At 37.5% G+C, this 10,650-nt stretch overlaps 2 protein-coding genes across 4 annotated transcripts in view; one reads left to right on the top strand and one right to left on the bottom strand.

The window, feature by feature from the left end:
• Positions 1 to 541: 541 nt before the first annotated feature.
• On the bottom strand, positions 542 to 6,322 carry snapc3 (small nuclear RNA activating complex, polypeptide 3). The gene is made up of 9 exons (XM_016232186.1): positions 6,004 to 6,322; positions 5,868 to 5,939; positions 5,692 to 5,773; positions 5,514 to 5,618; positions 5,283 to 5,432; positions 5,072 to 5,154; positions 1,913 to 2,071; positions 1,602 to 1,709; positions 542 to 836 (listed from the first exon to the last, which is right to left on the bottom strand). Exons 1-9 carry the CDS (start codon positions 6,243 to 6,245, stop codon positions 689 to 691), a joined length of 1,149 nt encoding a protein of 382 aa, XP_016087672.1. The 5' UTR covers positions 6,246 to 6,322; the 3' UTR covers positions 542 to 688.
• A 2,506-nt stretch (positions 6,323 to 8,828) lies between these two features.
• Positions 8,829 to 10,650, top strand: part of stk31 (serine/threonine kinase 31) — an 18,274-nt gene continuing 16,452 nt past the window's right edge. For all 3 annotated transcript variants that reach the window (XM_016232204.1, XM_016232205.1, XM_016232207.1), the window contains exons 1-5: positions 8,829 to 9,256; positions 9,352 to 9,391; positions 9,488 to 9,540; positions 9,756 to 9,851; positions 9,922 to 9,993. In XM_016232204.1, the coding sequence (XP_016087690.1) occupies positions 9,361 to 9,391; positions 9,488 to 9,540; positions 9,756 to 9,851; positions 9,922 to 9,993 (252 nt within the window). In that variant the 5' untranslated portion in view covers positions 8,829 to 9,256; positions 9,352 to 9,360. The remainder of the gene's footprint in view (positions 9,257 to 9,351; positions 9,392 to 9,487; positions 9,541 to 9,755; positions 9,852 to 9,921; positions 9,994 to 10,650) is intronic.

Raw genomic sequence — 10,650 nt, forward strand, 5'->3', positions numbered from 1 at the left:
AATGTCTTGAGAGTATGTTGACCGAGTTTGTGGTGATCAGATGAAAACCCTAGGAGGAGTATCTTAAATTCCACAGCATGCACTTTTCACTAAACCCTGAATAGCCAACTTCCTGTTGGGGCAAAGCACTGACTGTCAACACGAAAGTTGTTCACGGTGGAGATCTATATGTGTATGAATCTTGGTGACTGTAGGTGATCTTGGTGACTGTGTGCTACAGAGCCCTTTAAAAATGGCTCTATTAAAACTGTGCAACGAACAGACCCCCTTGCCCCCCCCCCATGTGAATCCCTACCCAGCCCTGATGGCTGCAGATTCCAACCTGTGTGCAAAGTTTCAAGAGCTTTTGAGCATGTTAAGGGCCCTGAAAGCCCCCCAAACCTTGAAAAAAAGCCTAGTGGCTTGGACCCCAATAATCCTTAGAAAAACAATAGAGCCCTGTGCCCTAATAAAGTACATTCATTGACCCTTAAGTAATAACGTAGCTACTGCGAAATTAAACTGAACACATCTTACTCACTTTAGTGATGAGAATTTAGTTAAGCATCCAATTCATAATTTAATTCCTGAGTACATAGCTTTTAATATCATAATTGTTGACACTCAAGTCTTAAGCACGAACAAACATTTTTTTTATATATATATACATTTAGAAACAAAATAATAGTAGTATACTTTAAGCTTAAGATCAATTAAATGTGCCTGGATCAACATAGGCATAGGCCAGGAAATCTCCTAGTTTGTTTCCTTTATCATCATAATGAAACATTCGAAAGCACTGGTCACAAAACAGGCAGGGGTCCGTAGGGGCAAGAGCATCACTGGTTGTTATCCATCTGCCATGCAAAGACAAAAATTATTTTCAATATACAAAATATTACTTTAATAGTACTAAATTATTGAACGGTTTAGTTTTTTATAAATTTAAATCCAGAAAATAATTCCTAACTTTCTAATGGGTTTTTATAATAGCAGTTTTTGATGTTAGAGAGTAAAATAAGGTCTGATATTGATAACGAATCTTGATGAGACTTGTCAAAATGTAAATTCTGAAACACTTGGGCGCTTTAAAAAAACAACAACAGATTTGTCAAGCACACAAACGCACATTCTTTTGGTAGTTGTCCAATTTCCCAGTAGCCCCTCACTGCAGAACAAAAGATCCAGGGGGCATGGTTGGATCCATATTTAGGGGGTGGAGATTGGTAGGTTTAGGGGTGGAGATGGGTGGGTTTAGGTAGCAGGGGTTGGAGACAGGTAGGTTAAGAATATGTGAGGTGGGAGGAGTTGGATCTGGATCCAACCACGCCCCCTGGATCTTGTGTTCTGCAGTGAGGACCATCTTGTTTCTAGAAACTATTTAAAAACACAAAAAAAAGTTTAGAAATTCCCATTTGAGGTACAACTGTGTGTTGTTAAAATAACAGACATTTGAACATGAGTCTCTTCAAACAATGTTAACCACAGAATATTAGTAATAAATTGAAAACTGCTGTTGTAAAAACCCAAAGAGATATTTCAAAAGGAAACAGTAATTTAGCATTTTGGATAACCTATAAATCGACATTACTGCTGAACAGCTCTATAAGCTTACTGTTTACCTGCTGATATAGAGATGACACACAGAACACTTCCGAGTCACGACTCTATGCTTATGAGTGATGAGTGGGTAGAGCTTTATGTCCAAACAGTCATCCTGATGGACAAATCTAACACCATATAAGACAGAAACAAATCAAACATCATGACTATGACTTTTTTTTTAATATATATATATATATATATATATGTTACTGTGTAACACCAACCTCTAATTTTTTGTAAGTAGAATTCTAGAAACATTTTTAGAAGCTTTAAAAAGAAATGTGTATGAAGTTCTGGAAAAATGAGCATGAAATGAGGAAGGGCTGACCTGACATCAGTGAGGATAACAACATGCTCACAATCACCCTGGTGAGTGTATAGATATGGAAACCCGACTTTCATCTTCAGGTCATAGAAAGATGTGTCCTCCATCTTAGCAGTCTTGAATTCTGAGAAGTCTCTGGTTCTGGTCCACTCCCGTGTTGTCCTTCAGCAAATACAAAAATTAGATAAATTAGCAAATACACAAAGTCTGTAAATCCACAACTAACTGTTTTTTTTTCTCCATTTAAATTATTGTCAAAGAGATAGCGAAAACAACTGTTTACTGGGCAATAACACCCCCAAGTATTCTAAAGCCATACAATCGCCTTGTGATGAATAGACCAAATTTTAAAATGAAAAATTAGTTTAAAAAAATGTCAAATCAATCTAAACTTCAAACCTTATAATGACAAAGCAAAAAAAAAAAAAAAAAAAAGATTTGATTAATAACATTAAAAACAGAAAGCTGAAACATTGCATTGGCATAAGTATTTAGACGTTTAATTCAGTACATAGTTGAAGAACCTAAAATCTATGGCAGGTTATATTGCCTTAAAAGTCTTTTTGGGTATGATGTGACAAGCAATCTGACTTGGAATCCCTGAATGCATCAGATTTTTTGAATACTTCCTCAAATCTGTGCCTTAACACAATTCTGTCTCTGAAATCGGCAGGCAGTTCCTCTGACCTTGTGGCTTGGTTTTCGCTCTGATATGCATCTTTAGCTGTTAGACCATATATAGACATGTCAAGACGATTTCATTTATCACAGGTGGACTTCAAAGTGTAAAAACATTTTCAAAGGTGATCCTGAGTAATGGGATGCAACCAAGTTAAGTGTAGGGATGCACGATATATCGGCCACCATATCGGTATCGGCCGATAAATGCTCATTTTTTCTGTTATCGGTATCGGCCTGATAAGAAAATTTGGCCGATATCTTAAAGCCGATAAATAATGCATTATTTCCTTCAGAGACACTTCAGATGCGCGCTGTTCGTTTGCAGCCTTTTGTGCAATTGTACATTGTAATATTGTGTTTATTTGATGTATATCTGATTTATCTCATATAGAATGCGTTTGGTTAAGTTAAAAGAGCGCTTCAGTTTACCGGTGATCATCTTTAGCTCAGCACACGCAGCTCAAACAGCAGTGCACAACATTAATAACTATGATTGGGAATGTCGTGTATATAAAATTCTAATGAGAACATTATTATAATAAAACGTTGGGAATTCTTTGGGTTTAGTTGCCGTGTTTCAGCGCGTTGATATGGGAAGAGCGCATCCACAACAGGATCACACATTCTGACTATAGCACGCAATAACTGCATCATTTTGTACATATATAAGTTGTAATATTATGTTTATGTTGTATTAATATTAATCTCAGGATGCATTTCCTTGAGTTAAATAAGCTGCCAGCAAAACGCTTCAGTTTACCATGTTCATTCAGCTCTTCAGCTTCAGCACGCGCAGCTCAACGGCTGCTATTTAAAACAGTGGTATTAATTTGTTACTTTTTCAAAATCATTGATACATTATTAATAACAACAACCACTTGTATTGTTCTCTTATTATTTTCATCAACAATATGGTTTAGTAATTAAAATCATTTAATTATTGTCCGTGCAGAGGCTATTCCGTTTTATTGATCTATGGCGCATTCATTTTGATTCTTTACATGTGTAATGATGTCCAGTGACTTGTTTGCATTATTTCTGCATTATTTTATTTATTTGTAAGACTTTTTTATGACTAAATTTGGTAATGGGAGAGTAAAAATATTTTTTAAACGTACACCGTTCAAACTAGGCTGCTTATGTTGAAGTGTTTGGGATGTGGCTTTTAATGATGAGACCTTTTTTGTAATCAGGCTCTCAAAAAGTATATAACAATTTGGATATAGATTTATCGGCCAACATATCGGTTATCGGCTTTCAAAAATAAAGAATAATCGGTTATCGGTATCAGCCAAAATTTTCATATCGGTGCATCCCTAGTTAAGTGTCATAGCAAAGGTTCTGGATATGCACATCATGCGATATTTTAGTTTTTTTTTCGTTTTAACAAATCTGTTTTTGTTTTTATCACTGTACTGATGGAAGTGATAGAGTGTAGATTAATGTGGAAAAAAATCAAGCATAAGGCTCCAACAAAACAAAAAGTGGAAGGAAAAAGAGTCTGATACTTTTAGACTTTCGAAAAGTGTCCTGTACATTTTTCAACATTTCTCCTTGTAAATTCCCATAAGGGTTTTTAAGAACATAAAAGTGAATAATAATGACAAAATCTAATCAAATATTTGGGTGAGTTATTGACCATTCAAGTGATAATTGTAATGTAATTGTTTTGATTGTAGTGAGTGTACAAATGTGATGCTATGAAAAAGGACAAGTCCTGTGATATTTGGTTTGGAGTACAATGTGACAGATTCAGAATAAGTCATGTTCAAATCAGCTTTCAAATGCTTCTGATGAGTTTCTGTATTGATCAAGATTTGTCTTTCATATCTGCAGTTTTCATCTGCCGTCTTTTGTAACTTGGTTTGCAAGCCTTGCAATAACAAACATTTCTGAAAGGTGCCATATTGCATTATATTTTTGGTATCAACATGGTACAGAACTAAAGGCTGATTTATACTTCAAGTAACGCAGTGGATTACTTGAAGGTTTTTGAAGGGAATGCGCCCCCCTCGATCTACCTAAATACATTTATGTCTGCGCGAATCATTTTACTCCAGACTGCTTTCTGAACAAGGGACAATTCAAGGCAGGTTTTGCTAAAAAGTTAGAACTCAAGGATGGATCAGTACCCATTGTACATGATCCAGCTGCACCTCCAGAAGAAGTTAATCCCACACTTTAGATTTCTTATGATTACTTGAAAATCGCCTCTTCCACAGAACAGAGGGGTGGGGTGAGCAGAGCTCATTAAGCATTTAAAGAGACATGCACCGAAACGGGTCGCTGTGAACAGAGCTGTTTTTGACAAGGTAAAAAGGGTGTTGTTTTACACGACCACTGAGGAATTTTAACCGAAGTATGTTGCAGACATTTCATGAAGACCCTAAAGAATCATTCCAACTTGTGGAAAATAGGCATCCGATGTCCCCTTTAAACATTAGTATTTAATTTAGTATTAAACTACATATTAGGTCTTACATGCTGATGTCTTGACATTCCGGGAACCGCGTGTCATTGAAGAACGTTCCATTGAAGAAAAAGAAAGCAGACTTGTAATGATCCTAAGAAAAATAAAAATACACTTTTCAGCTGTGTGTTTGATATCTTTGCCAATGTCAGTTTAGCCCTGCTCCAATGCAATTTATATGGAGTGTTTTTATGCCATCCTGTGTGTGTGTTTGTTTCTAACCTTGCTGATGAACTGTGGTACCATATCCGGAGTGTTGCTGAACTCTCCAAACACCTGCAGGTCACTGACGCAGCAGATGGCATCTCTAAGATCACTCAGCTTTTGAGAGCCCAGCACATGCAGAGTCTGATATGCCCTCACAAACTTAAACTGGCACAATTAAAATAAACATTCAGTCAATGGAGAAACTTACAGAGACTACTGCTATATGAAATTAAGTGCAGGACATACCCGCCGAAACAGAATGGGATACATAATATTAAAGGTCAGTATGATTTCTCCCTCAGGAATCAGGTCTCTGAGGTCATCAGGCTTCTTACCCACAGATGTCATCTCCTGCATAAAAAGGGATTGTGAGTGTACATTTCATATTTAGATTATGTGTGTGGATTACTCTCAGTGAACATACCATTTCATTGGCATAGACTTCATGTCTGTCAACAGCGTATCTGGTGAGAGTTTCTTTATAATCTTGTCTTCTCTTGCGTAATCTGAAAAAGCATCATATTTGTACATATGCCATTAGATATTTCTACATCACAAATAAAATCGGATTCAGTGCTGGGAGGAGAGGCTTTAACCTACTTTAGAGTGGATAAATGAAGATCTGATGGTACATTGTCTGTGCCTTCATGTCCACTTCTCAGAGAATCAACACTGAAAAGACAGTATGTCATAAAATAAGTAATACAGAAATAAAAAACGATTCTCTCTGTTATACCTGCAGATGCTTTTGAGTTCCTCCAGTGTCTTTGACTCAATGCCCATCTCTTCAATGAACTCCACGTCCTCTATCTCTGGAGCTGTGTCACTGTATGAATACACCTCCGGATTCAACACATCCAGCCACAAATCTCTAAATGCGCCAATATGAAACTCCTTAGAGTTTACATCCATAAACTCATAAACAGGCACGTTCTCATGTTGATTTTCTTCGCATATCAAAGTACTGAATTCAGCCATAACGAGACGCGAAACAACATTGGCGCGAAGAATGTTCTTCTTCTTCTTCAGTGGTGACCAACTTTTTAGGAACACTGGCGCCACCTAGGGTACTGAGCTGTACTGTACACCTACATCCTCTGATGTATGAATTAAAGATCTTATAATTTCCCCCATATTCATCTCTCATCAGTTCAAGGAGGCTAAAATCTATCTCTGGCTGTGGTAAAAACCAAGGAGGTATAGTTGGCAGAACTACTGTTGGAGCACGAACACTTCTTCTTCTTCTTTGGGTTTTAACGGCAGCTTGCATCCTTAACGTTGCCGTCTTCTGGTTCTAGTTATTCCCATATACTTTAGTCATCATATTCTTGTCATGAGTCCCGTTTTAGTAAGAAAGCAAATCAAATATTTCATTCCTTGTTCGCTCCTACTGCAGTCCATTATATTCTTTACTCCATGTCCTGTTAGTCCTATTTTTTTCCATGTCATTTATCATATCCATCCTCTGTAATTCATATTTTGAACAATTAATAAACACATGTTCTACAGTCTCAGGTATTTGGCACTGGTCACAAAACCCAGTTGGATGTTTTCCCATAATATGAAGAGTGCTATTTAATTTATTATGCCCTATTCTTACTCCGGTCATAATAGTCTCTTCTCTCCTGTTTCCTCCCTTATTTTCCACAGTGCCAACTATTTTTTTTAATCAAGTATAAATGTCCATCCTTTAATAATTTTTCCCCACACTCTTTCCTTCTGATCTTGAAAGGCTGATGACTGCTTCTATGCTCTCTTTTTGCAGTGCTTTCTTAGCTATTTTGTCTACCTTTTCGTTTCCTATAATGCCCATATGTGCTGGGACCCACATAAATATAACCTCATCACCTTTATTCTTGAATAGATAGACATAACGTCATAAAAAAGCTCCTGATGATTCTTAACTATGCCGGTCTTGAGACTCTGCAGTACAGAGACAGAGTCGCTGCAAATTAAAGTTCTGTTTAACTTAGAATAATCAATCCATTCTAATGCCATCAAAATGGCAAACAGCTCAACAGCATATACACTTAAGTGATCTGAAGTTCTCCTGCTCATTTCACTCTTCTGGCTGGGAACTACAGTTGCAGGACCTGTAACTCCTGTTATTGGGTCTTTTGATCCATCTGTAAAAATTTGCTTAAAATTAATGTATTTCTGGTTCACATGTCTATAAAATCCACTCACCAAATCAACTTGATTGTTTGCTATTTTGGTCTGTAATACCTCCAAATCCACTATTGGAGTGTCAGACTTCCACATAGGGATACTGGGCCATGCCACAGTTTTACAAAACTCCTTTCCATATACTCCCAGGTCACGTGCGGCATCATCTCCTGTCCAAGCAAAACTGAATATTTTCCCCTTTCCCTAATTGTCTTGTAACACTCTTTTGGTTGGGTGACTATCTATCTGTCCCTTCAAACTAATCCAGTAATTTACAAGCAGCTGCTTTCGTCTTTATAGGCTCAAAGGCATTTCACCTGCCTCTACCGGGCACGAACACTGTTCAAGGTCTCCATTAATAATTCGTGCTTGTAGTAATTTAATGTGTATATATTTTGAAAGTATTGAATCGCTATAGAAATCGCGATTCATTCGATTCTTAGCGTTTTAAATCGATTACTGTCCGAAATCGACGATTCACGATTCAAAAATCCATGTTTCAAGATCGATGCATACAGGTGCATCTCAATAAATTAGAATGTCGTGGAAAAGTTCATTTCTTTCAGTAATTCAACTCAAATTGTGAAACTCGTGTATTAAATAAATTCAATGCACACAGACTGAAGTAGTTTTAGTCTTTGGTTCTTTTAATCGTGATGATGTTGGCTCACATTTAACAAAAACCCACCAATTCACTATCTCAACAAATTTGAATTCTTCATAAGACCAATAAAAAAAAAGTTCAATGACCATAGTGTTACTGTGCTTGATTGGCCTGCAAACTCACCTGACCTGAACTCCCAAAGAGAATCTATGCGGTATTGTCAAGAGGAAGATGAAAGACACCAGACACAACAATGCAGATGACCTGAAGGCCGCTATCAAAGCAACCTGGGCTTCCATTACACCTGAGCAGTGCCACAGGCTGATTGTCTCCATGCCACGCCGCACTGATGCAGTAATTCATGCAAAAGGAGGCCCAACCAAGTATTGAGTACATGTACAGTAAATGAACATACTTTCCAGAAGGCCAACAATTCACTAAAAATGTTTTTTTTATTGGTCTTATGACGTATTCTAATTTGTTGAGATAGTGAATTGGTGGGTTTTTGTTAAATGTGAGCCAAAATCATCCCAATTAAAAGAACCAAAGACTTAAACTACTTCAGTCTGTGTGCATAGAATTTATTTAATACACTAGTTTCACAATTTGAGTTGAATTACTGAAATAAATGAACTTTTCCACGACATTCTAATTTATTGAGATGCACCTGTATATGCATCGTCAGGCAAACGATGCATCGAGAAAACGAGTGAATCGTTACACCCCTAGCTCTCAGTTGTTGATTTGTGCACTTGCTCGGAAATGATTCGTCAATGATTCGTTCAGATCGATTCAAGTGATTCGTTGAAAAGATCCCAGTTATAAAATCGAGTCGGCAACGGTTGGCTATCGGACGTCACTAATACAAAGATGAGATTTTATTTTATTTCATTTTTATCAAGGGTCTGAATTATTGGCTTACATTTAGCTCAAATGCTGTTCAGTTGTAGTTCAAATTAAAATATCACCCAGTGGCAATATCAGCATTAAAATAGCCTGTGTACTTTATTTACTTAGAGAGACAAAACACTGAAGCTACGACAACATTAACCGAGATAGGCAACTGAATACACTTTGGTGGCTTTACTCATTCTTAAAACTGAACAGTTTGCATTGTATTTCTCGCTATACGCAAGCCTTTTAAAGAACACACCGGCTGCGATTTTGAGCGGTCTGTGGACTAGCAAGGGAATTTTCAGTAGCAGGTTGCTAAATATTGGTAAGACGACACCATATTCAAAATAAAACTAACATTACTATCATTAGAACCCCGCGGAAAGCTAAAACGACCGGCTTCCATGTTGTTGACTTTAGGCAAATCTCATGGATCAGTCCGTGATTCAGCCTGAAAAAAGTAAGTTGCCGCTTTTTTCGTGGTTTTCCGAGTCGTACGTTACCTACGAGCTAATGTTTGATCAATGAACTTTGCTTATTGTTTTTATTAATGCAGTGGAGCTGGTGGTTGTCACTCATGTTGTTGATGCCATCACGTTTTGGGCTCAGGTAAGCTAAATATTTAGGCTAACGTTTACCAAGTCAATTTGACATGACAATGACATCTCTGTGATGTCTGATTACATTGATTTAGCTGCCTGCTATTGTTAGTTTATCGAGTCTAAATTACTTCAACATTTATTTTAGAGTTTCTGTTTTTTGTTTTAATGGTAGTTATTTAAAATGTAGTGTGTTTTTCAATTGGTTTGTTTTTGTTTCACCAGAATGTGACAGACAAAATAAATGAGAAGATAAATGTTATGCTGATAGAAAAATGCCCCAGCGCCCCTATACTGATGGGAAGACCGAGTTCACACAAGGCAAGTAATATGTGGTCAAATAGGAAAGGTCAAAAAGAATAGATCTGACTCTTTTCCATTTTCTATGTAGGTCTATGGTGCACGATATTCAGAGGACAAGTGCTGGTACAGGTGTACTTTGCAACAGCAATCAGAAGACAAGGTGTGTAAAAAGCTGAGAAAATCAAGAAGGATCCGCCATTGTGCCAAATTCCGAACCTTACTTTTATTGTTTATTACCTCCCTCAGGCCCCAGTATGTTTAGGTGTGGGTGGGAATTAAGAAATAGGGACTAATCCGATAGCAGCCTCAACAAGGGAGCCTCAGCCTCAACTTTCTCCATCATTTTTTAAAGGGGTCATATGATGCTTTTTTAAAGATCATTATTTTGTGTATTTGGTGTAACAGAATAAGTTGACATGCTTTAATGTTCAAAAAACACATTATTTTTCAAATACTGTACATTATTGTAGGTCCTCTATGCCCCGCCTCTCTCAAACGCTTCGTTTTCTACAAAGTCCCTCCTTCCGACAAGCGCAGTCTGCTCTGATTGGCCAGCTGACCCAGTGCATTGTGATTGGCCGAACACCGCAAGCACTCGTCGGTAATGTAACGACCCTTACCATAATCGCGAGCTTCATCTTTCAAAATAAATGTAAAGACAGAGCCCGAAAGGGGTACAGAGTCACGTGACAGACACAGTGATGAAGCTAGTATGTGTTTGCAGTACACAAGCCACGGTTAAGACAGCTGACTCCACTGCGATGTGACCCTGTCTCTCTCTCTCTCTCTCTCTCTCACACACACACACACACACACA

Source organism: Sinocyclocheilus grahami, unplaced genomic scaffold (genome assembly GCF_001515645.1).
Source record: "Sinocyclocheilus grahami isolate Dianchi unplaced genomic scaffold, SAMN03320097.WGS_v1.1 scaffold408.1, whole genome shotgun sequence".
Classification (NCBI taxonomy): domain Eukaryota; kingdom Metazoa; phylum Chordata; class Actinopteri; order Cypriniformes; family Cyprinidae; genus Sinocyclocheilus; species Sinocyclocheilus grahami.